Source organism: Strix uralensis, chromosome 1, assembly GCF_047716275.1.
Source record: "Strix uralensis isolate ZFMK-TIS-50842 chromosome 1, bStrUra1, whole genome shotgun sequence".
NCBI lineage: Eukaryota > Metazoa > Chordata > Aves > Strigiformes > Strigidae > Strix > Strix uralensis.
In genome coordinates this window covers 110973013-111000222 of record NC_133972.1, presented here as the reverse complement: position 1 = coordinate 111000222, position 27210 = coordinate 110973013, and the positions used below count along the sequence as shown (strand labels likewise).

General features: G+C 38.3%; 1 protein-coding gene across 1 annotated transcript; it reads right to left on the bottom strand.

Annotated features, from left to right (window-relative positions):
• FBXO15 (F-box protein 15) lies at positions 1-26825 on the bottom strand. Its single transcript, XM_074893281.1, has 10 exons — positions 26666-26825; positions 23598-23717; positions 21606-21710; positions 17124-17366; positions 16261-16470; positions 14498-14627; positions 12028-12110; positions 10652-10797; positions 4987-5111; positions 1-1482 (listed from the first exon to the last, which is right to left on the bottom strand). The coding sequence occupies exons 1-10, from the start codon at positions 26806-26808 to the stop codon at positions 1213-1215; spliced, it is 1575 nt and encodes a 524-aa protein (XP_074749382.1). The 5' UTR covers positions 26809-26825; the 3' UTR covers positions 1-1212.
• Positions 26826-27210: the final 385 nt, after the last annotated feature.

The following is a 27210-nucleotide window of genomic DNA, read 5'->3' as shown; positions in this document are numbered from 1 at the left end:
TGAATTAGCCTTAATTTTATTATCTTTGAAAGTTACATTAAGCAACAACCCTAACACTGCAGTATAGATCTCTTACTGTCTCTGTAGTATAGAGCACAAGTGCTTACATATAAACATTTCTTGCATGAACCAATTAATGTACTTAAATGAATAAAGAGTGAAATTATTTTTAAGGAAATCACTACCATTAATAGTCACAGAAGTCAACAACATAGTCATGCTTTTTTCTTAACCGTACTGTGAAACTACACAAGTTTGCTGTGGTTTGTAACATACTATGTAGTGGGACACGGGAGTCCAAATATCATGTCTTTTTCTTTTTTTATATAGGGAGTAGAAGATTTGGTCCTAAAATTACTTCAAGGAACCTGAAAGATCGGGCACAAACATTCAATTTTTATATGAATACTTACTGTTAGATAAATGGTATCAGATATGCATTGTTTCCAAAACAACTGAATGTTATGTACATTAAGAGCAGAGACCAGCTCAGCTGTGCTGATAATTAGGACATTTATTCATAGGCCAATACATGAGGCAAGTATCTAGGCTCAAATCAGACAGAAGGTTAAAACATGGGAAAACAGAGCAAACAGAAATTTAAAGAAATTTCCTAATAGATATTATATGTGATTTTCTTAACAAATGCCTTAACTGCCATATTGTTCAGATCTGTGACTTCCTGTCTACCTTTTAAATCCTCTACTAGGATTTAAGTGAAGTATTTTCTGAAAAATAAAGTATTTCTGCATTTAAACAAAAGCTGTCAAAACCTGTTATTTACCAATAACCCTCTAATGAATCTGAAGGGAACAGCACGCATGCTGTTTTACTACTAGGCGTAAAAGTCAATGTTCTCAAAAACAGTGTAGTTTACATAAGGTAAGCATCTTCACAGTATGGCTCTCACAAGAAGTAATTCATCAACCATAGTAACAAGTATATATAAAGAAAAATATTCCTAAAAATAATTTCAATACCCCCAGTACCAGAAACAGACTAACCACGTGATGTTCAACAGAGAAGAAAAAAATTCATTTATATAAACACGTCTCTTCAATCTATCCAATACCAATTAAAAAATTATGCAATTGCACCTGTTACTGAAAAACTTGTAGGAACAGTCTTGCTCATTGCTATCAATTTTAAGCATTAAGAGTTTAGTGTGGTTTTTGCCTCTTTTTTTTAAAGCAAGGAAATTAGTGATCCAATTCAGTAATTCGTTCCATACCAGTCATTTACCTTTTTGGTGCTTATATATAGCACCAAATTGACTATAATATACTCCTTGGTTTCTTCCAACCATACCAAGTCAACAGAGACTTTACCCTCTGCATCTGCATAGTCTGTGGTATAGATAGGACCCATATAGTCATAAAGGCAGGATGCCTTGGAAGATGGTTCCATATGGACTGGGGCGCTGAAACACCAGAAGGGCTTTCCAGTTTCATCCAAGAGTGTAACATCCATCACACAGCAGTCCTACAAACACAAGCAGAAAATACAATTTCCCTATACCATGGCACAGTAAGTAGATCTGTCCCTGATTTTAGCATAAATATCAAGGGTTTAGAGAGCAATTTTTGGTATGAAAGCCAAAAACTCAAAATATAATTGGTTGTGCTCCACTGACTACTGAAAAGCAACAAATACTTATTTAGAGGTTTCCTACAGACATCAAAAACTGCTACAGAAGGTAGCACTGCCAATCTAAATCAGATCTTATTTCTTGAACATTTTTTAAGCCTTTAACATCTGTGTTTCTCAATTATTAGTTACCTTACCATTCAAATAATTATAAGTCTTTTCAATATGAGAAAGAAACCTAAGTTTAAACTCAGGTGCTAACTTGTGTGAATGCTGCAATGTTTGCAAAGATACTCAGAGACTACCCCCAAGGCAGTGTACACACACAACAATTAACCTCATATGCCAGCTGTAAATTAAAGGTATACTGCACTTTTTTGAAGGTCTGAAAGCTTCAGTTCCTAAAAAGTTAATATCTTTCTACCTTCCAAATAATTCTGCCTTTTAAAAATTCTTGAAAATAAATTCTTTACAACGCTACACAATTACATAATTTTATAACGCTAAAGCCAGGATGCCAATTCTTGGGCAATTGCAAAGTGATGCTTTCACATGTGCCTTAAAAGCATATGGGTTGTGTGTCATTGTTAATATCAGCTGTTACCTATGCTCATGAGTTCTGAATCACTAAATGAATCAGATTATCTTAATTATGCTGCATGTACGCATTACTTCCAGGAGTACCATATGCTTCAAAAGCATAAACAAACCAACATCACATATTCCTTGCCAAGAAATTAATTTGGAGTGCTTTATTTCACTGTACAACATAGTTGTGCTTCCACTGCTTCAACATTTCTTTCACTGTTACTGTACTTCAGTCAAACAATACAAAGCAGATGGCACAAACATAAGAAGCAATGCCATACATACAGTTCTCCTAAGGTTGTTACTGCACACTATGCTGAAAACACAAAATTCAAACCAAATCTGGTGATCATTTAATGACTTATACAAACTATAGATTTACTTGTAACAAGAAAGAATTACTATTTTCTGGTCTGATATCTTGCATATCAAAGGCCAATTATGAGAAGTAAAGCAGGGTGACCTTGAGTGCTGGGGTTTTTTTCTTCCCATGTATTTCCAACTATCTGTACCTCAGCAATTAATTTTTTATAAAAACACCCCAGAAGTGCCAAAAAAAGCTTGGGGTTTGGGGTTTTTTTTTTTGAGTGTTGAAGAAAATTCAAATAAATTCAAAGTAGTGGCGTGTTCTGCTGCTGTGGTTGATTTCATTTGGCCTTCACATGTTTTAAGAGTTTGAGACATTTATATTAAAACCCAAATTGAATTCTACCCACAGCTATGTGTTGACATGTGCAATTTCTCACCACAAAATAAGGGGTTTAGAAACAAATATTCAGTATAACTTATGCTGTAAAAGCACACAGGACAGAGCTAAACTAAAGACTACAGCCATAGCTCTGTTTCCTCTGACAGTTAATTTTCCAAATTTTTATGTGGTACTCATGATTATTTTCATGGAAGAAAAAATTCTGCCAAGCAGTTGTAAATCATATAGAATCATAGAATGTTTTGGGTTGAGAGGGACCTTTAAGAATCACCTAGTCCAACCCCCCCGCTGTGGACAAGGACATGTTCCACTAGATCAGGTTACTCAAAGCAGCACCCAACTTGGCCTCAAACATTTCCAATGACAGGGCATCATCCCCAGCTTCTCTGGGCAACCTGTTCCAGTGCCTCATCACCTCATCATAAAAAAAATTCTTCCTAATGTCCAATTTAAATCTACGCTCTTTACATTTAAAACCGTTGTCCCTTGCCCTGTCACTACAGGCCTTGGTAAAAAGTCTCCCTCAGCCTTTCTCATAAGCCTCCCTTATATATTGAATGGCCACAATAAGGTGGCCCCAGAGCCTTAATTTTCTGCTATTTGCCCAACACGGCAGCAAAATTTCCTACCTGCTATCATATGCTTTTCAAGCAAATGAAGCATATTCTGTAATTATGTGCTAAGATCCCCCTAACTTTAAGCACGCAAATAATTCTAAGAAAATTAATGGGTTACACATAAAAATAAACTAATTCAAGTCTAAAATTTTTCAGAAGCTTCAAAAAAGCACCTATTCTGCATCACGGTTCTCAATGAACATTCACAGCAATTAAAGAAAGATGGCAAACAATTGCTCTAAAAGCATTTTCTTGTTAGCTTGAATTCCTTCTAATTACCAACATGTAATAATTTTTTATTAAAACACATAGGGGAAGGATTTGTTGTTCTTTTGAAAACAAAGACCCAACTCAATAAACTTTAGTACAAACTGAGGAAAAAAAATGCAAGTGAACTCGTCAGTATGCAAACAAGGAATTTGAAAAAAAAAAGTGCTATGAGCAATTAGAGAGGGAGGACTGAATGGAAACGGTGCTACAAGCTCAACTGTAGCTGATGTTCCCAACAGATACTAGTAGATTTTAAGATAATTTTAAGATAAATTTTTATATTCCTCATTGCATAGGAAAGCTGGCTGACACTATAAAACAAGTATGTAAATGTCTATGAGCAAAATATTGTTACCAAATAGTATTTCATCGCACATTTATGCAGGATTAGCAGAAACGACAGTTTTACTCATTTTTACTTTTTTCAAAGTAAGTGTCAAATTTGAAATCAAGTGTTGAACCAGATCATTTTTCAGTAGTGCTTAGGTTACATATATCAGAATTTTTGGTATGTCTGACGTATTCATGCAGCTGAAGTACCTTTAAAAATATGTGCCTTCACCACTATTGCAAAATCTACAACTCTCAAACTTTCTTTAAAATCATTCTTCTAGGAATTTTATACAAGAGAACAAGTGAGAATTCCTCTAAAATACAGTTAATCCAGCTGACACATGTACATGACTCAAGAGCTAGGTGCTGACAGCATGAATGTGGACTGTAGTTTCTGCCTGTGTCTGTTGGCATTGTAACATTCTCCAACAGTTTCTAACCTTCATTGCACATATATGTTACAGCAGAACTGCAGAGTATTTTATATTTCCCCAGGGGTTCAAGACTTATTGCCTGAAAAAAAAGAAACAAAACCAAAAAAACCCCACAAAAGATACATCAGTGGTACATTTTTTGTCCAACATTTCAATCAGTACTGGTCAGTCACAGCATCTTTGCTGAGTGGAAAGCACTGGAGTCATCACACATGCATAATGGGTCTATCATGCAATCCAGACTGTAACAAAGAAAGGATAAAACTTTTTATCCTCAAAATTCACATCACTTTTACAATATCTGAATCAACTTTTTTGAACTTTTTTTCTTCCAGTTACAGACACCTTCCACAATTAAAACTTTTTTTAATTAGCATACTTAGGATGCATAAACATAATTCTGTTTTAAGATAAGGATGTCCAGAAACAAAAAGTATTTCTGACTCACCTTTACATTGCCTTTAAACACATCTGTTTCCCAGGATAACCCAAGTGTCCCAGGAAGAGGCACGTGCTTTGTATGATCCTTTAAGCTTACAGCTGTGAGCCTCAAATATCCATTTGCAATGTCACCTGAAAATATTGACAATATATAACATTATACCACTACAAATCAAACTAAGCCCAAGTACACTGTAAATGTTCTCTCTGCTTCTCTCCGTGTCTAGTTTCCTTCCACTCACCAATAAGGAACCCTGACACACACGAACAGCTAGATATCAAGCACATTATAGAGAATTTAAGTCATTGTTCAGGGCTTTGATTCTGTGATCCACAGTAGAAGGAGCAGCTAAAAAAAAAATTTGGTATATTTGAGTATAAAAATCTGAATGCCACCTAAAGGACTTACACAAGGATACAAGGAGTAACTTCTATGTTCAATATTTCAATTTCATGCCACCAGTGCCTTCATCACTGTCCACTCCCCAAAAGTCAAGCTCAACACATAACACATGAAATAAATGATGAGATACCTCCCCCTCTTTTTTTTTTTTTTTTTTTTTAAATCTCTCTGCTCTGTCTGGTAACTTAAATAACTCTATACAACAGGGTATAAAGATAACTGTCAGTCCACGCTGGAAAGGATATTGCATCATTTAAAATGACAAGCAGTATGCCTTGATTTGAATCGAGTCTTTAAATTATAGATTTGTTCATTTTTTACATAGCTTTCCAAAGGTTCACTTCCATTTTTTGACAGAATTATTAATATTTCTTTAAGATTTTTTTAATTTTATTACTACACATAACCATATTTCTTTGGTATGTCTTCCTCTCCCCCAAGAAGAGATCAACTTTTCAACTTCTTTTAATTGTTATTTTTTCCCCTGCTGTCAGAGGAGGAAAGTTAACCAGGGAGTCCAACTGTCTAATTATAATTTGGGATACATCATAACAAAAAAGATCTGACTACAAAAAAAAAAAGCATCACACCATGACACAAGCAGATTTCTTCACAGGATATTCCTTAAATAAATTTCCTTGAACAAGAGATACTCTCTTAAAAGAACAAATGAAAGGACTAGAGACCTAAAAAAAAAAAAAAACACACCACAGACCAAAAAAAAAAGGAACATAACTAAGTATCCTAGCACTTGCAGGAGACAGATAGGAAGGGAGAGAAAGAATTCCCAGGAAAATACTGCTTGTCAGGATCCAGTGGCAGGCCCTGGATGGTAAGATGATAACTGAAAGGGACTGTAGAGGTTTAAGATGCAAGTGGCAAAAGTGAAAAAAAGAGGGAAGTGTTTTGCCTGTGGTTATCCTTCAATCAAGCCCAAGTAGCAGCATGAGCCTGAATACAGAAGAAGCAACATCAGAAAGGCTGGCTTCAAGTTAAAAAGCTAAAGCCTGTGTGAAAGAGCAGCAAAAGCTTTTGCCTGGTGGCTGCTGAAGGCAGACAGCTGGAAGTAAAGCAACAGAGAGAGAGAGTCCACAGTTCACCACAGAAGCCAGAAACTTCTCTGAATTGGTACTGCAGGGCCAAGCAACTCCCAAGAGATGCCTGGCTGCAAACCAATGCTGGAAAGACATCACTCACAAACAGGGAGTCCAAAGAATACTTACTCTGTGGAGGAAGCAGCAGCTCAACACGTGACAGAAGGCAGAAGCAGCGGGTTTTTCAGTACAGTCACTGTCTGGAATAGGAGTGTGAATACACTGACACCAAGATGATTATGCCCAGGAAATATTTTGTATGGTTGAAGAAAAATGCATCACTCCAGACAGTGATATCCACTGCCCTTGCAGTGAGGCCCCAGAGAACTCAGTGAGGAAAATGTAAGCAGAATTCACTTTCAAGATCCAGCTCAAAGTGCAAAAAAAGGCTACTATGTTGATACCTATTCAAATGGTTCTGTTTCAAACCTCAATGAATCAAAGCCAATGACAAGATTTCATTCAAGATAAAAATATTTTAGATAAATAGTCAAGCTTTACTAAGTGAATACTGAAAGCCCACATTTAAAGGTGAGCTTTTATACAAGAGACTTTAAACAAAATCAGTCAACAAGCATTTTTTCCAAAGGACTATTCAATTATCTGCAATTCAGACTTGAATGGAAGCAGCTATTCCTCTCACTCATTCAAAACAAATTAAAATTTTAATGGAATAAAAGCAGATTGAAAAAACCATACCGCTAATAAATTAATGAAGCCCAGGACATCACTGTTACTGCATGGCATTAATAACATGAACCAGCAGTTAATTCAACCATTGCTAGATGGTTATTCAAGTCTTTATAATTTTTTAAAATATAAAAGCTTCATTGCAGTCCTCATATCCAGAAGAAAGAAAAAGTATGCCTAGAAATTAGCAAGAAGCTGAAGTGCTAAAGTACTGAAATCTCCCCTTCCTCATCCCAGTCAGATGAGAAAAGGAAATTAAAGGGAAAAGCAAGCTATGTTAAATATACCACAGGAAACAGAGGAAGCAAACTGCACAGGGATTTCTTCAGACTGATCTAGAATTCGTTTCATTGTCCCCTTATAATATCTACAGTGCAGAGTTTATGCAAGACACAGCAGCAAAGCAACCCTTTAATCAGTATAGGTTATAGGGAACAAATATTTCCAAATAAAAGTAATACCAATATAGAGAACATATATCATGTAGACAAATCTCAGGGGAAAGAAACAAATAGCCCAATAGTTCAAAGGCACTTATTTTAGCTAAAAGCCAAGTGAGTTTGTTTTGCTAACCAAGACTCTGTTGCAAGCTGTCATCTGATGGTGACTTTCACAGGGAAGGCTGTGCTTAACACTAATTCTGGTGGCAACAACCAGCTTTACCATGCTGAAATGGTCATTTAAACTTGCAAATCAGTCTTCAAGGTCAAGCAACACATTTCAAATATCTAATGTGTTATTTTACAAACAAACCTTAAAAGTTCTCCAAACACACAAAAATCACTGCTTTGCATTTCGCAAGTACAAAAACATCAACTTACACCAACAAGGAATAACACTGAAAAGCCAAAGCTTAGACCACCATATGGCTACAAAGCTATGATTAAAAAGTTGAAAACCTAGGTAAATATATTTCAAGAATGCTTATTAAAAAGCTAGATGTAGCTTTTAGCATAGCTTCTATCGAGTCATATGAAAAGCCTGTCACAGCTTCCTGAAAACAAGAAAAGTTTTCTAATACTTTCAACTCAATCTGAAAGTATTTAGCATATTCACCCTACAGTATCTGTCAACAAGACCATATTACCAATTCTGTTTAAATGGAAGCATAAAATAAAATGCTAAAAAAACAGCTAAAACAGTGGCAAAACAGCTAGTTATTGCAATGCAAGTATTAATACCAGGAAAAAAGATCCGAAGCCATATATACCCCATCTATTTGGTTCAATTAAGTGAGATATAACTTTTTTAAATCTAATGTTAAGAATTTTGCAGAAAGAATTGAAAATAGAGCAGCAAAATGAAGCACAGCTTAATGAACACTAACAAAAACCAGACAAAAATAAAACTAAGTGTGAACAAATAAATCTGTTATTCTGCAGAATAACAAATGGGCACTCCCTGGTAACCCAGGAGTGTCTACAGCTTTCTAATGGAAGCAAGTAAGTAAAACCCCAGTATAATAGCTGACAACTGATCTGTGTCTCAGGTGGTGGAAACTGCCATTGGCATGTCACATCCATAATTTAAAATAAATCTAGATTGGGTAGAGAATTTTAAAAAATAGCAGGACTTCTCACTATGTCAGAGACCTCAATGCTTCAGAGGTCTCTCAGAGAAAAGGACAAAAAGCATCATTAGAATGAAGCCTAAAAACCAAGCACAAACCATCAGATACAACCAGCTTGGACAAGCCTACACTGCTGGCCACATTCAGAAACACCATGTTTACCAGAAAGAGCAAAGTGAACAACAAATTACCATAAAGATATGTGACAGCAGACAGCCATAAGCTGCCTCACTGCATCATTTCTGAACAGAAATTATGGAGGAAATCAAGCATTTTCCAAAAGGAATTATTGTGCAAGTACATAGAAGGGACTAGATGACAAATGAGCTTATTGCCTGCAGAACCATGACTTCAGCTGGTTGATGTGCTGTGAGAGCAGAATCTAGCGGCTGTCACACAGCTAAAGGACACAAAACAGAAGACAGTTCAGAAAACACTCGTGATCATAAAACATAACATCTAACAAAGTGAGATGGCATCACAGCTATAGCTCCTGGACATTTGCTACAATTTGCATAAACATCAACTTTAACAGAAGTAGCTTCTAAGCAGCAAAAAAGTGATACCAACCAAGAAAGCATGCCACATATTGCTTTCTCTTGTACAGCTGTATTGCTAGGGTAAAATTCTAATTTTAGAAAACAAAACATGACATTCACCTAAAAAAAAAAGAAACCCACACACAAAACCAAAAACCCAACCCTCTAGCCAATTTACAGAAGAATATTTTTTGATGAGGGTGTAAAGAGGACTCCTGTATTAAACACCACCTCAGGAGAGATTTCTATTACTACATGGATAGAATTTCACTAGAGTTTTACCCTTATAAGTATTCCTTTGTTTCAAGCTTGGAGCTTTTTGGGAATCCAAAAACATGTATGTTTCAAATTCAAAGGCCTAGAACAGGTCACACTGTGCACAAGGCTACAGTCTAAATGACAGTTCTTGGAGTCATCAAATACAAATTTAAAAAAAAAAAAAAGTCATGAGAAATTTATTCTAACACTGTAAAAGCACTCAAGCCCGGTAACAGTGCCCTCTACTGTCTTCATCAAAACAGTATTTTCTGAAATCGACAGAAGGCTCATTAGTACTGTTACCAGGAAAATACTGGGGACCAATAATTAATTTACAGTGTTTCATATTACTTGCTTAATTTTAACACGTTAATCTGTTTCTGCTGACACAAAGAAGCCGTGTAGCTGTAGTCAGGATTGTGCTGAAGTTAAGTCAAAAGAGAGATCACCCCTATATTTTGCAAAACCCTAGTAGAATTACTAAATTGGGCTGTACGTGATAGCCAATCATGTCTCATTAAAAGAAATGCTAAGAACTGAAAAAAAGCAGCACAGTTAAAAACAATGACTGAAATTGTTTATTACACAAGGAAAGGATGTCAGAATAGGCAACCTTAAATTGACCTAAATAAAAGCTATAAATCTTAAAGTCCACAGTATCTTCTACAAATATATTTAAATATTTAATCTGTCAATGCACCTAAAGTACACTTGAGAAGAATTCTACAGAAATAGGTCTCCAAAACATGTGAGGACAAACTCACTCTCCCTTATAGTATACAAGTAGAAGGAACATCAACCTGCACCAAAAGCTGTGACACTGCATTATTAACTCAGCACTGAACCAAACAAAAATATCCTGACAATCTGCAGAACTTATATCTCAGGCCTGACACTGTGTCAATGTAATAGCAGGCAGACTTCATATAGAGCAAGCTTATGACACAGCACAACACACCATGCAGATATAAAGAAATCACATAGCGAACAAAAGGATAGCTTACTCTTAAAAATCCATTTCAGTTTCTCCCCTTAAAACAGAGATATTGGATATAAGAGGGAAAACATAACAGCAGGGATCATTTTAAAAACAGACGTTACTGTTCCATCAACTCTACCTTTTCTGCAGAAGAGGCCCCTGAATGTTCCACACAGGTAGGTGCAGCTTACACCATGCATATCAACATGTAGATTGTAGTCATGCAGTCCATACTCTGGGTCAACATCATCCAATACAGGTTTATTAGGTGGAAGCGCATATTGACTTTAAGAAAATAATAATAATAGAATTAAGCAAGGGGGAATTACTTAATAGAAAGAGATACAGTAAACAGCCCTATGCTGAGACTATCATCTTAGGAGAGGTTATAAGAGGGGGAAAACATTATTAGAAGATACAACTTTTCTTCTTTATTAATGCTTTTGAAAAATCAAACTTCTCTAGTTCATCATACTTCTTTTAAGCTAATACAGCGTCTAATACTTCTAATCAGGTGTCCAGCCTAAGCTAAAGCAGAAAATATGGCAGCCAACTTTCAAAGATACATCTGTTAAACTCCAAAATATGGACTTGTTTACACACACACACAAAAAAAAAAAAAAAAAGCATCAGCTTAACTACAAATCTAAAGGCCAACTAGCTACAGACTTCCCTGGAATAGAAGTTATTGAATAATTTTGTCTGTGCCTAACCTAAAAGAGAAACTACTGCACACAAATGACCAGAAGAGCTCAAATCCCAGAAGCAACTGAGCAGCTCCTACATAGGATCCTATTTGGTAGTAAGGGAGATGGTGTCAAGTCTTACCTCCTGTGTGAAAAGAGCCATCCTTAAGTTATAGCGAGCACAGAAGACTACCAGTAGATACAACAGTATCTGAGCAGAAAGCTGAGGGGGTGGGCTGGGGGGAAATAAATCCCCCAAATCATCCTTTAAAGCTAAAAACCTCCCTCTTTTTAAAGTTTACAGTGTATAAACAGGTATTATATCATACACTGCAATATACATAGATACACAAACACTTCATAGGAAATCCATCTTGGTTTTCGACAGGACTGAAAGATAAATGCAGCAACCTTAACAGTTTACTAGAATTTTTTTCTCCTCTCTTACACAGCTAAATATTGTTTTCCTACTTCCTAAAATGTCTCCCTCTTTTCTAGGTCTTTCAGATAGGAAGAAGGAATAAAAAGACTGCTTCTGAAAAGGGAGAAAGTATGGGCAGCGTATTTCTAACTTCCTCAATACAGCAAGTACTAGTACACTTATATGACCAAATCATCTCCTTAATAGCATAACGATGGCAACATTTTAGTATGAAAATACCTCTACAGCTTTGTATATAGTTACTGTAACTGTTGGTTATATTAAACAACAATAGTTAATTACTGCCGAAATATAAACCTCTTACCAGCAGCCAATTTTAACTGTAAAACTCAAAGCTTTATTCAAAAGATTATCTTTATTACCCACAAAGGAGAAACCAAAACTTACACAGTAGCAGAACCCAAAGTGCTTCTCTCAAGAAGTTGATGATAATGAAGATTCACCATAACAAAAGCAATTTCATTTTTCTCCTGAAAAGTTAATTAAAGTAGATGTATTTTCATCTGGAAATACTTTTTTTCACAAGGTTTTCCTGAGCATTAAAATTCATAGATAAATGCTGCTGCTTATTACTCTGCCAGTTACTGTAATAATGTTAGTAACGGCTTGCTTTAACACTTGGACTCCTATAACCGCTACCATCTTTTCACAAGAGTACAGAATTTATGTATTCTGATAAAAGATCACAGCATTTCTATATTATGGGAAAAGGGAGGGAAACTAGCTATGCCAGGGCAAAAATTACCAGCAGCAATGAATTGTACTTCTCCAGCTTCTACCTACCACTTTAAACCAGATAACTAAAAGGAGTAAAACAGGCCCTACTCCCAGATACTAAATACCTAAGCATCAAGCTTATTTTCATATGTAAGGCACTACTTGCCAAGAGGGCTAACATCAGCGAGGAATATAGAGTTATTCAGTAGAAATATTGAATTTCAAAGTAAAACCCCAGATGCCTTCACCAGATTATGTACTCCTGGGAAAATGGTAACACATACCTTCTACAGGCCTATATAGCTCAAAGAAAACTTCAGCACTCAATGTGAGAACTAAACAGAACCAGAGGTATCTATTTACTTCAAAAAACACAATGCTAGGATTTCAGCTCTTTTCTTAAAAAAAAAAAAAAATTGCACTTTTAAGTCCTACATTTTCAAACACCTAAGTCAATATCAAAACTATTCACTGCCAGCACTCTACCACTGTTCTGAAAAGTGGGCAACTATTTTCATACCTCTGGGTTACCAAACAGAAAATGATGTCGCCTACTCGAACTTTTTTTTTTTTTGGCTACTCCTGTACTTTTGTAGTGCAAAATTACAGCTATAAAAGATATAATAAGACAGATTTATCAATCACATAGTTTCTCAGTCTTTCTCTCTCCAAATACTAGAAGGCCCACATAACCTGTCCTTGGTTGTCAAAACTACTAGCATCAACAATTTCCGTTACGCAGCTAAGCTATGTGTAAAAAACCAAGATGTGTGGCATTTACAATTATGACACCCGTCTACAGTTAACTGCGTAATGGTACTCTGCCCACACAGAGAACAAGAACAGCTGTTCAGAAAAGTAAGCAGGAAAAATATACTGGAGTGAGGCACTCGATGCTTAACAACTTTGTGGAACTTAGTTATGATTGAACCATTTCCAGGTGCTGAAAGAGTTCTCTTTCCAAGCATGGGAAGAGGTAGTGTGCTAGTAAGACCACAGGGACAACAACACAGGGACACCAATCTACTAAGCTTCTGAAGATACAAAAGAAAAGGCTGTTTACTTATTGGAGCTTTTCGTAGATTGAGACATTCCATAATAAACTCATGCAGGTCAGCCAGTCTCACGTTTTCTAGAAAATGGACACCTTTACATAAGAGTGAAGCAAATATTCCTTCTGTGGTTTTAAACAGTTCTTCTGGTGATTGTGCACATTTGAGGTAGCAAGAGTTTCCAGCTGGAAATGAGACACATCTTAGAGCAACTGTTCACAGGCTTCCTGAAAGAAGTTCCTTGCCACTGCCAAGAAATACAAGTCTACATCATTACCGTGGCTGGGGAAGGAAGAAAGGGCTGCCACCTCTGAATTCACTCCAACAGCAGAACACCTTCCAGCACCTAACCTTATGCAACTTCAGGCAGGCACCTAGGTCCCTGTGTATTCAGTGCAAAGACGGAGACCCCTTGAGAGTAGAAGTCTACTTCAGATGTTCTGCACTGCTCTCTAGAGACATTCATCTCTACACAGAGCCCACAGAGACTAACCCCTTAACTTAAACACCCAATACCAAGAATTGAATATCCCCAAAAGGGCACGATCTACAGCGTTCCTACTGCTAGAGCAGGACATGACTACCTGGTGGTGTAGATTAAAGGAAACAACTAGCAAATTTGCCTTGTGGGAATTCATCACTTTGAGCGATGGGGACAGGGCAAGGCATGAGTCAGGAGAAAAAGCACATCTCTCCTCAAACCATTCTATTTAAAATGTTTTTAGGATATCAGACTCTGGCATGTGAAGACTGCAAAATACAGTTGAACACAGAAATAAGATCAGTACAATATCTAATATACTCTGATACGTAACTGTTCTTTTAATTGGAGGTGGATTTTTTGAAAAGTACAGATACTTCTGTGACAGCTCTTTAGAATACAATAAATCATCAACTAGCTGTCCCTACCTGTATTTTCTTGTTGTTAGTTTAGACAATATCTTTCAAAATAAAAAAAAAAGGAATATGGGAAAAAAAAACCCCAAACTAACCCAAAACAAAAAAAACTCCCAAAATCCCAAACTACAAGACAAAAGAATCTGTTTGTTCAAGTCATAATAAAGTATTGAAACAAAATGTTATCCTACCTTCCAAAGTCCTACTAAGAGTCCTGGATTCAGACTGAAGATCTGGACAAGCTTATCAGCACCAACTGCGACACTACTTTCAGTCAGGTTAGCAAGATGATACTCAGCAATTAAGGAACGTAGACGAGGTCTTTGAAAAGAACATACAGAACGTAGCAACAAGACTATGTCTCCTTATTTATGTAAAAATTTAGCGTAATTTCATTTTTAACTCTGAAGTCTGATCAACAGAACACGATGAAAACAGTTCGGAAAGTGCTCAGCATGCACAGCCACAAACTTTACTTCTGAACAACTACAGCATACTAGCTGGATCTCAACACCTAACAAGAAAAGAAACAAAAGCCACCATAGGATGGGCTAATAAACTACTTAAAGAAGAAAAACCTATATGCTTGCCCAATATTTCAAAATAGCCACAGAATTACTTTATAATTTGTTTTTAATACTGTGTTGGTACTAGGTGGAATCACTGAGCATTTGTCAGTATGAAGCAAGACAGAAAGCAGGTAAAAATTCCTCCTCCATAGAAGCAAAATTCCAACAAAAGGATCAAACTGTACATATAATAAATTAAAAGCTTCTGCTAGAAGAAGCTTTCCTTTTTTAGAAAATTATTTCTAGATTTTGCCTGTAATTAAAGAAATTTAGCTCTATAACACCCTTTGCCTAAAGTTCATACTTCACAGGTGTTCTTATTGGCTAATGGTGCATAAAAAAGAGCAGAAAGCAGTCTGCGTTACCTATTCGGAATGGAAAAATAACTCTTTCTAAAACTCTTCTCAGACTTAGGCTCTTATATATTCAAAACTGTTCCTAGGTTTCCCAATAGTATCACAGTAGTATCACCTACCACTACACGCTACTAGGAAAAGAGCAACTGACAACAACTTCATCACATTACACTGAACTGTAATATTTGGGGCAGGGCTGGGACATCAACCCTTTCCATCTTTAAATCAGTCAGGCTGGTATAAGTACAGGGACTTTCCCAAAGTCCCTGCACTAGCTCCTTATAGTCTTAACATTCTGAGTAACATTCTGATATTTGTGGAATCATTACCTTCATGTATATTCACAAGCTGTAACAACTTATGATTCTGTGAAATAAATACCCTAACTGCCTGAAAGTTTTCTTTCACTATTTTCTACATATGAATCATCATCTCAGTAAAACAACTACATTTCCCACATAGTTTGTCTGCAAGACTTGTTTAGCTGACTTTACACAAAAGGCTTCTCTTATTTTTTTTTTTTTTAGGGAAATATTTTTCTTCTGCTTGAGGAACCATGTTTTTTGTAGGTGAACAATTCTCTCTTTTCAGAGCTCCGCTGCTAGGGGTTTTGTGTAAGAAGCATGTTAGTAACATAATTACCTGATTGTTGCCACATAAACACTGATGAACTGTTTCAACCTAAATGTCTCACATTAAATCCTCCTAGATTTACATGTTGTCTCATGCTCATTTGTACCTATGCCTTAGATTCAGCTTTCCAAAGTAGGATCTATCAGTCTTTATCCTGCATGCCGGTAGCTACATTAACCTATGAATTAATGTCATAGCTTGCTGGATTGTATCTATTTCTTGCTCTAAAGCTCTACCAGTGAAGAGAAGGACATAGACTTTGGAAGAAATGTTATAGAGAGGCTTTCTAAGAAAGAATTAACTTGTTAAGTCAAACCAAGGTCAGATAGCTCCCACAGACATGTAATCAACCAGTTACACCAAAAACCCCCTCAAAAATCCTATGTAAAAACTCACCCATTCTTGCTGGGAGCTCCACTTTGGTCAGAAAGCAATGGCATAACTCCATATAGTTTTAGGGTTGACAGGATGTCTAAGCATGGCAAATCTGTACTATACCAAATTATAGTAACAGAAGTGTCCTTAAATGATAGGTTTGCCTTCTCCATTACATGTTCCTTTCCATTTTTGTCCTTTAGAACAATTATCCAACTCAAGCCAGAGGCTCTGTTATTTAGGAATTGAGAAAGGAGAAAGGTGTTTCAAAGGAAAAAAAAAAAAAAGATTCTCAAAATGACAAAACTTAAACTATGCTTCCAACAAAATTTTTAAATTTCTACTAACTGCTACTTGCATTGCTCAGGCTGGGTCATTGTCCTGGTTTAACCAGGATAGGGTTAAGTTTCCCCAGCAGTGGGGGGGGAGCTCTAGCCGGGTTATTCAGATACCATGCGGACGTCACATCCTGGCAGGTCACATTTTCCTGGCGCGGAGCGCGGTGCACTCGTGGTTTTGTACATCGTGCTTCAAACTGCTGTATTTGGTAGCTATTTTGCTCTGTTCATTGCTATCACTATTACTGTTATTGTTATTGTTGTTGTTTGTTGTGTTGCTATTGCATTGTTGTATTAAACCTTTCCTTATTTCAGTCTTGGGGCTTTGTATTTCACTCCCTTTGTGGGGGAGGGGCAGCGGCCGCATGGTCTCAGACCCCGGCAGAGGCTGAACCATCACAGTCATTTACAAGCTATCATCATATCTTCCCATTATTATATACATTTTATAGCTCTATTTCCGTATCCCCCCAAGCATTTCCAAAGCCATTAATATTCTGTACATTGTTCTCAAGTAAACATCTTCTGTGACAAGACATTGCTTACTTCATAGCTTCTTTGTTTTTACATGGAAGACCTGTATAAGGATCTACAGGTTTAACAAGTCTCATTACTCTAGTTTTGACAGCAGCTATTTGTTTGAAGATGTATTCTTTCTTCCAGTACCCAGGCTTTCTATCACATAGAGCAGCACAGCCCAAGGAAACAGTTTCTGTCTGTTCAGATTTCATTGCCCAAATTGTCCTTTTCGGTTGAAAACACCTGGAATAGATTTTCAGCCAGATTCCACTGAAAATAAAAATAGAATAAACCACATAAATTTCAAAAATAGTTACTTAATTATTCTTACATGCATGTCTCAGCTACCACTGAGCATAATGTTAGCAGAAAAATATAAAGTCCTAGATTATGAGCAAACTGGGTTTGATCTCAGTCTAAGGTTATAGAACACCAGAAACTGTAGCCTCCTAAGTACTAGTCAAGAAAATGCAAAGGCACAGTTGTACATGTTACCCCATTTTGACTTTCCAACAGCTCACATGAGGTCAGTTTCCCTGGTGTAAACATGAAGGCTCAGGAACCAAAGATGCTAGATCTCAGCATTTCTCATGGGCTTACTAGGTTAGCTCAAAGAATACGGAATCTTTGAACACATTTCTTGTTCTGGATTATACATACCAAATGAGATCCACTTACAACTTTCTGCTCTACCACAGGGGGAAATAAAAAAAAAGTTATTCAATTAATTCTTATAATTTGCCAGTAAGATTGATAAGCATCTCAACTACATATACAGAAATGTTTGACTAGTGCTCTAAAAAGTAGAATCATCAGATATTGGGAAATTTCCACTGGTTTACGCCTCTCAATAGCACACTGGAGTATGTGGTTTTTAAGATTTCTTCCTTCCCCTTATACTGCTGCTTCCTTCACAGACACTCGCTGAAGCAGATTACAACAAAACAAACCAGCACGTTATCTGAGAGAAAGCTATCATAAGGAAAGAAAGAAAAGGTAAGTCTTGTCTGTCTTCCTGAAAGTATGGGATCCAGGATGAAGCTCAGAGACAGCATAGACATAGTCAGCAACTTAACCGAAAACTGATGAAGCTTAAGCAGTTTTGAAAATTCCATCCCAAAACAATGATACATCCTTCTCACACAAAATCAGCTAGTGCAAAAAGTATTTTAATATCTCTTACTCAACAAAGTCAATCTGGACCCCTTTCTCACACAGATTCAACTGAAAGTGGGGTGAAGGACAATTAGAATCACTTATGTTTGGTGGTGGCACCACTGTCTTGTCAATCCTTTCCACACCCTCTTTTGAAAAGCTCAGAGAAGAGATGTCCTTTTGAAGAGATCAAACAAACATGCAAAAGAAATGATGGGTTCACCTCTTCCCTGTTAGGAAAAATATGAGGTCACATTTCCATCCCCCACACCCCAGTATCTCTAGGACAGTTCAGGGAATATTGAGTACAAGAAGTTACAAGAATTCAAACAATAACCTGTGAATAAAGGTTTCCAATAAGTTTTCTAATTTTAAAGTGCTAGCCACACAGTCTACATAACTGCACTAAAGAAAATTAATAGCAACAGAAACAAATCCTCAAGAGAAATTCTCTACCATTTATCAGCAAGATTACCTTTACCAGTCCTCACTTATCCCCAGGCAAAGTTACACTAACGTGCTTTGTAATACATTTTTCCCCTTCTTAAAGCATTCAAGGACTAGAATTCATCCCACACTGCCTCCTACCCATGAAAACCACCCTCACTTCATCAGCTGCTGAGAGTAAGTCCCCACATGCCGAGCACCAGGCTCTTTGTTATTGATGCAAACATACTCAAGAATTTTGTAAAATCCTTCCAGCCTGCTGCTCTGCAGATATATGCACAATCTCCCACTGCTATTTTTTTTCAGTCAAAGCTTTTTAAAACACACAGACCCCTAAGTTTCTGTGACTGGAAAAGGGGGGTTCACAGTCAACATGAACTTCCAACTTTCCTTTCACCAAAATCTGGCAGGGGGGAGGGGGCTGGGGGGTGGGAACAGACATGACACAAAGAACAATCCCATAAATAGACCAGATGTTTAAGAAACTTGAATTTTGAGACCAGAAAAGACAACCCAGTTACCAGATAGTGTAAAACATTTCTAATGGAGGGAGGAAATTCTTATTTATCTCCAAAGCAGCCAAGAATTGCAGGATGATGAAAACAGAGGACAGATGTCCTTGACACACCATCAGGGGAAACTGAGCTGTGTATCATCCAACTGGTCTTGTTCAGTCTAAAAAGTCCAGTGAGATGTCCTCCTATAACCCTCTCCTATGAACTAGAAACCTGTTCCCAAGACAGACTTCCTTTCTTTCATGAGGAGAGATACTCAGCATCTGGCTGCATGATGCTGAGAAAGACAGGGCTTAGTAATGGGCATTTCCTGCATTTTGAAGGTACCATCTCAGGCACTGTAAGCTGAATGAAGACAGACTTGCCAACAATACCTACCATCCTTCTCCTCACTCTGTTACATATTGCTTCTTCCTCTCCCAAAACAGCATTGTGCAATCAAATGAGAAATCGTTTTAAGAAGTTCAAAGATTCAGTCAGAGCAGGGAGGCAGAGGAGAAAAAAAAGGGAACTTGGAATCACAAGTGTTTAGGGAAACATCACTGCCCCTTCATCCTCAACTTCTGAAGAATGCAGGGCAGACAAATGAAAAAGGCATCCAACAGGGAAGCATGAATTTGCCTCTTTCACAGCAGAGTATGTGCCACTTTTACCTCAAATTATTAGTTATAATATTCATCTCAAGGCCTCTTATTGGACATTGTTACAACAAGCCAAGCTAACTTCTTACTGCTAACTCAAATGCCAGAATCAGACATGTCACTCATCACTTGACCACAATGGCAAAAAAATCTGGGCAAGGCAAAAAGATCTTCCCCTGTGCTCTGGCTTCTCACTTCCTCTTATACGAGCACTTTCTGATGGTGATCAAAACCCTCAGGCTTTCAGACTGACCATTTATGTGAGCTCCCCACACAGCATGACAGGAAGGCTGGAATAGCAGAAAGGGGGGTCAGAAACATCTCCTTGCCTTCAACAGTTACATTGAAGACATCAGTACCAAGGAACTGATAAAGCGCAGACATTATTTGAAGAGCCCAAAGACAAAGCACTGCATTAAGCAGCACAGATATACCATAATGAAAGACTAATGGTCCTGTTGCATCTCCAGGACAGCAGAAATATCCTCAAAAAGATACTCTCCCTAAAAACCAAGATCAGATTTGTCACACACATATGCAGGAACTTCCATTAGAACTTCTGTTAATTCACCACAAGATTCAGGGACTCAAGAAGGTCCATGGAAATCCAGCGGGAAGAAGTGACCTGGTCCACTGAACCAGTCAGTCTCCTAGATAAGGGAAACTATCTCTTCCTTGAATTCCATTTGTGCACATACAGTAATCTCTGTCAAGATTAGAAAATGGAAACAGACATTGCTGAGATGGAGACAGACGAATCAGCTTCCCTTGAACCACCACAATGATTTTATCCTACCTTACTATCCCAAAGTAGAAAAGGCATATTAAGATATATCATTTGTGTCAACTATGCAATTTTTATCTACGTGCACCTGCTGACAGCCTCAAAAAATAAATCTGAATTATGGCCTTGCCTTTAAATTCATCAGTTCTAAAGGTGTCAGTGCCAATGTTAACCGATTCACTGTACAAGTTTTGGCAAATAACTGAGAAATGGATGAATACCAGATGCAGCAACCTCCTATAGAGGAAGACATTTTCTCACTTAAACAACAGTAATGCAGCAGAATCTTAGAAAAAAAGGATACCCAGACGTCCTAGTTGTTGCGTACCAACCAGGATCTCTCCTCTGGATCCTTTCATAAAATTACCATGATACCAGTAGGAGTAATCTGTGAACTCTGTATAAGCAATCGCTTACAAAAAATGTGTCAGTATTTTTCATCCCTTTTGTTTTCATTTATAAGTCACCAAAATTTGACAGAACAACAGATAAAATCCACCAGTGAATCACTTGACTAAATCAAATCCTCTGCAAAAACCTGACGAAAGAGCTAAATAAGTAGGACTTCAAAATTACGAAAGCTATGGCAATTCTACAAAGCTACTGGCTACACACCAGTAAGGATTGCCTGAATCAAAAAGCCTGTGCAGGTGCACACAGTGCACACGGATACAAACAAGTATATGCAAATTTTACAGCAAAATAAATGCTAATAGCAACATCTCAAAACACTGTATTTAGTTTTCGCCTCATAACTCCCATTAAACTTAACAGGGCTTGCAGAGCTAGAATTCCATAAAACACATTGTACTATGAGCTATGCAGTACATTTTCAGCAGAGTAATTGCCAGTAGGTACATGCATCACTGCTCTGGCATCAGTGAAACTAAATTAGAAAGACTCATAACTCAGGTAAACTCAACTGCTGCACGATTAAGATTAGCACTTAGGCTTCCCTCTTCCTTACTTGTCATAGGCCAGATGATAGAAGCGCTTATTCACACAACCAACAGACAACAGGGACACAGCATCCAAATAGGAAAATATCTTCATCAGCATTTCTGATGGCATGCTGGAAAACAACAAAAAGAGAAATACTGTTAGACTTGCCTGCAAATGCCAGAAACTACAATGGCAAAGAATTTTAATTCCAAACTAGAGCAAAACAAAAGAGATTAAAACTATCAACTTGTAAATACACAAATCAAAACTCACCTAAGAGTTAATTTGCATAGTCTGGGTTCTGATTTGTCTCTCCGATGTAAGACATCTGCTTAAACCAATTCAAGTGGCACAGCACAATTACATGAAAAGTTATGGGTTTGCATTTTCATTAAACTTTGTTAACTTTAACCCAGGTTGACATGAAACTACCTCATTCAGCTTCAGTTTCTCACTGCTTGTACCATGATTTTAACACCTAGTCCATAACCACCAGCATTTGCCAGAACTGCCTACTCACTCCCCTCCTGACTGTAGTGTCAGGTCTCAGGATGCACCAGGACAATAACGTCCTAGTCAAGCAGTGAGATCACGCTCTACCACATCAAAATCTTCAAACCATGTGTGCTCATACAGTTTTCTTTCATTTATGTCAACAGAAATATGTGAACTTCAGAATAAAAGCTGAGTGGCATCTTGAGAACATGAATGTTTCTGTGCATCTGTAAGGCTGCCTGAAGTACAGGTGCCAGCCTAAATACAAGCACAACATAATCTGGACATGAGCCACCACGATTTTTGTATTAACAGACAGAAACCTCATAACTTTCGAGTAGTATCCAGTGACTGCACAGAATTTAAAAAAGGATGTATTTTACACTTTTTTTGGACTATGATAGTATGGTAACATCAAAATCGCCACTGAAAATGCAAGCTGCTGTGAAAGTCAACAGCTCAGCTGTGTCTCTTGCCAATTTACAACACTCTGTCATTTACAACACTTGCTGATTTATAATACTTTATTCCAGAAGCATATAGCTTTCAACCACAGAATGATAATAATGCCAATGTTCCAAGTTTTATATTAGAACTCAGAATCTTAGTTGCCCTAACAGAGAGGCAACCGTGCCAAAACTTGGTTATTACATGAAATAACTCACAGCCTAAGCCCAAAGCAGTTAGTGCATTTACTCCAAAGAGAATTTAGAAATGATCCTTTAAAAAACTAAGAATTAGCTAAAACAATGTGCTTGATCTAGACTTCTCAACAGTAGTTTTTACAACCATAATATTTTTTCTTTGAAGGAAGCTGATGGAAAGGAATTTTTTCTTTTTTCTCTTGTATTTCACACCAAACTAACAGCATAAGGGATTGAACTGGCCATTCAATGGAAAACAGAGAAATGACTACACAGGAAGCTACAAAATGTATAAAATAAAGAAAATGAATTAATCTTTCATGTAACATATTCTTAGATGTTTTTTGTAGAAATGTAACAGATTTTTTTTTAAAAAGCAACTCTCGATTACACTGAAAGTGTCCTTTCAATGTCAAACAGGGAGGAAAACATTGCTGCAGCAAATATGCAGCAGCCACTTTATTCCTCCCACCTCACCCCGCTCCACCATCCTAAGCCTCTCTATACAAAGCAAGAAGCATCAAGAGAAACACCAGAAGTTTAATTCCAAAGTGGCTTTTATTGAAGTAACACAGGGGCAGTTTTTATGCTCAAGGAACATCACAGCCCATGATTTGCAAAGGAGCTGCTGAAGGCTTTGTATGACTTGGAAAACCTACATACTTCTTATCAATGTAGAAAAGGAGGTGAGGGAAAACCATGCTTGAAAACTTTAGAAGGTCAACATAGGATCACAAAGTAGGCCAGAAAAGCAAATCTTTTCTTTCCAACTCAGAACATCTGACATAGAAATCTCCAAGGTATGAACATAGTAACTGCAAGCAGTCAAAAGGTGGCTTACAGTGTGCAGCCTTACTCCTAACTAAGGACATACTCACCTCTCAATGCAGAAACTAGGTTTTGGTTTTATGGAAGGCATCAAATACAGACTTTTAATTCGAGCATTTATAGTTTCAGAACATTCCCCAGGCCTGGCAGCAAAACTCCTTGACCTACTGCTAAAAAGGAAAAGCTGTTAGGAGTCCCATCATCACAGAATGAAGAAATATGCATACTGTGCACACCTAGACACCACATCTCAACTGACACGGGATTCAGGGAATATATCACATAGTAACTCATTATTATCAGTTCACAAATTTGAACAATTATCACCAAGTTAAAATACCTGAAATCAGGAAAATGCCAGATTTAAACTCACAGGTGTCTCTCCTACGAGTAATGTCTCACAATAGTCAGAAGGGAATAGTGCTGCACCACCAAATCAGTTTGAATCCAGTAGAGATCTATATAGCTGCACCCACTGTGGCCACCAAAATCAAGCTCCAGATATCCCCCTGCAGTAAGTCAAACTCACTGATTAATCTTCTGTTTTGCAACATTACTCCAGAGACCTTTTTGAGCCATTCAACTTTGCTATTAAAAGATATCAAATAAAACAATGCCTTGAAGCTTTCTCAAAAACTGACAAGTCTCAAAAAGAACTCCCTTGACTATGCAACAGAATCATATTTGAAACAAATTTATAGTATCATTTCAGATTTTCCCCTGCTAAAATACTAGCAACTCTGCATGTAAGTTTTAGCTCACTAGGCAAGATGGGTATCGATGTTTTTATTGCTCATTAACACATAATGATTTGGACACAAATTACTTTCTCTTACTAGAAAAAGCAACTTTACAGAAATAAATTCTTACAATCCAACTGGCCACACATTTTTTCAAAGTTTTCTGATAGTAGAAACTTTAGAAGTTGTAATTACAAACACTATCATTAAAGCACATAGAAATAGTCAGATGGAGTTTCAGCCTTAATCAAATCTTTACACTCCATACCCACTGATGCCCCCAAGCAGGCAGAGCTTGCCATACACTCTACTAGTGATGGTTTGTATTGCCAGCTGACCTTCCAACACCTGGTCAATCCAACTATGGGTTTCTGAGCAACCAATCAATGTTGGGAAAAAAAAACCCTAATTTTAAAGTTCATGGGTACCACATGTGTTTAATGCACACTGTTTTCAATTTAAGATTGGTTTATGCTCAAAGAAAAAGAAGAAAAGAACAACTCTGCCCTACATTGTCAACTGTGCTCTGTTAAAAAAAAAAAAAAACAAACACGACCTTAAGTTTTACTGGGAATTGTTGTAAGCATAACACAGACACATCCACATTTCAGCTTGAGTGCCAATCTCTGATAGACTAACAAAATTAACTACAAAAAAAGTAACTGTATATCAAATACACCCTGAAGATCAAGCAAATGTTTTATTCATGTATTGTTATCAGGAAGTACACTTAGATGATGAGATGAGGCTGTAACAAACTGCATTTTTCAAAAGCCATTAAAGGGATTTAGAGACACAAGTCATGTTCAACAGCAGCAGAACTACCACTTCTGTATCTTTCTGGGCAGCAACACGTCCCAGGTTATTCTGCCCTGTATCTATGCTGAAAGCACAAATATACCTAGTTTAGACATACCCTATGGTGACATGCCTACAAACTCCAGCTACAGGAATAATTCAGGTCAGGAGCTGGATCCTGGATTTTGCAATACACTTTACCTGGTTATAAACATGACCTGCATTGCCTGTACTCAGTCCTTCTTGCTCTCTTTTTAACCACTCCTTGCATCCCCTCTCTTCTTCACCCCAGGAAGGAATTTCTGAAGTAAGAGAAATGTTGCCTACATGCCTTGGAAACTTCATCATAATATCTACCACTTTTGTAAGCTTCATTTCAAAAAAGAAATAATGAATGTTTGCATCTTCCAAAACAAAAATGTTCTCAAAGTATGAAGAAACAACAGCAAATCAATTGCATAAACTATTCTTCGAGTATCTTGTGTGCCAAGATTGAAATTAGTATTAACAAAATGCTTTTACACCACATTGACAAAGCTTGCCCACCCAAGTTAAAAAAAAATCCATGTCAGCTGGCTGTTACTCTCCCTCTTTAGAGACTTCTAGTAACAACTGAGATGCTCTTACATAGAGACCCAACCAACCTCAACTGCTATTTCATTAGCTTTCAACTTGTGGGACTGTTTGGTACCAGTATTTTCACTTTCATACCCTGTAGTATTTGCAATGCGACTACTGGTTTTTTGCTGGTCAGGGAACAAATCTATTTCAACAAGTATATAAAGTTGTAAGTAGTGACAAAAGGTGTCTCCTCCAAATGTCAGATAAACATTTGGGGATAAACAGAAATTACAGTAATGTTTTGACACCTGTTTTTTTCTCCTAACAATTCCAAAATCTTTTTAAAAGGTGGGTATTATCCATCCCATTTACAGGTTAAAAAAGCAGAGGGAATGAAACCCAAGGTTGTAGAAATGGGTTAGCAGTAGACCCTGCTTTCTCAACTTTGCTTCCAAGATTGGTGCTTTAAATTTTTGGAGGCTGAAACTGTTACTGTAAGAATCAAGCTAATCACACCTTCCTCAATTAAATCCTCCCCTTTGTTATAAAGGCCTAACTTCCCTGAACATACACACATTAACCACTAAGTTAACTAGTACTTTGTGGACAGCCTACTGCTTATTACACTACCTCCTCTAAGCTGAGGCACGTACCCAGGTTTAAGCCCCACTACCCAGAGGGAGAACGCTGTGTTAAACCTCGGCCTTCCCTACACCTGGCAATGTCTGGGTTTCCTATCACAAGACACCGCCCTCCGCAGGGCCAGGGCGAGGAGAGGAGAGCACCACGGCCATGGGGGAGCAGGCCCCAACTGCGGCAAGTTTAAAGCTGTAAACCAAAACCGTGAAGGGGTTTCGCAGAGGAACGATGCGAGTTACGGGAAAACAACCAACCACCCCCCACGGAGGTGGTGAAGAGGGACGAGCTGGCAGCTACGGGGCGGCAGAGCCCTGCTCTGCTCCCCACTCACTCGACACTGTTCGGCGGCTTCTCCTCAGGCCGGGCTGGGAGAGCGTTACCTGGGCCCGGCGGTGACGGTAACGAGAGTAAAAGGCCGGGACGGCCCGGCCTCGGCGGCACCGGGAGAAGCTGCCGCCTGGGCTGCCAGCGTCACGCTGCGCCCATACGGCCACCGCAAGGCCCTGCCGCGGCTCGTCGCCATAACCAGCGCCGCCGCGGCTTCGCGCCGGGCGGGGGGGAGGAGGCGCCGCCACCGCCCCCCACGTGAGGCCGTGGGGCGGGACGGCGCCCGGCCCGGGAGAGGCGGCGCTGGGGGCGGAGCCCGCCGCCTCCCGGTCGCGCCATGGGTGCCTGAGGGAAAGGCGCCTTTCCCTGGAGAGCAGGGACGCCGCCTCCCCCGGGAGCTCCCAGCCTGTGCCGCAGCAGCCGTCGAGTGCAGCAGCGGGGCGGGGCCGGCTGCCCCCGGGGATGAGCGTCGCCCGTTGCCGGGCCCGCGGCGGCGGGTTCCCAGGCAGGGCGGCGTGGGGCACGCGGGAAGTGTTAATGCGCCGGGGGAGCGCAGTGACTGCCGGCAGCAGCCCCTGCCCGGGCCTCCGGTAGGACC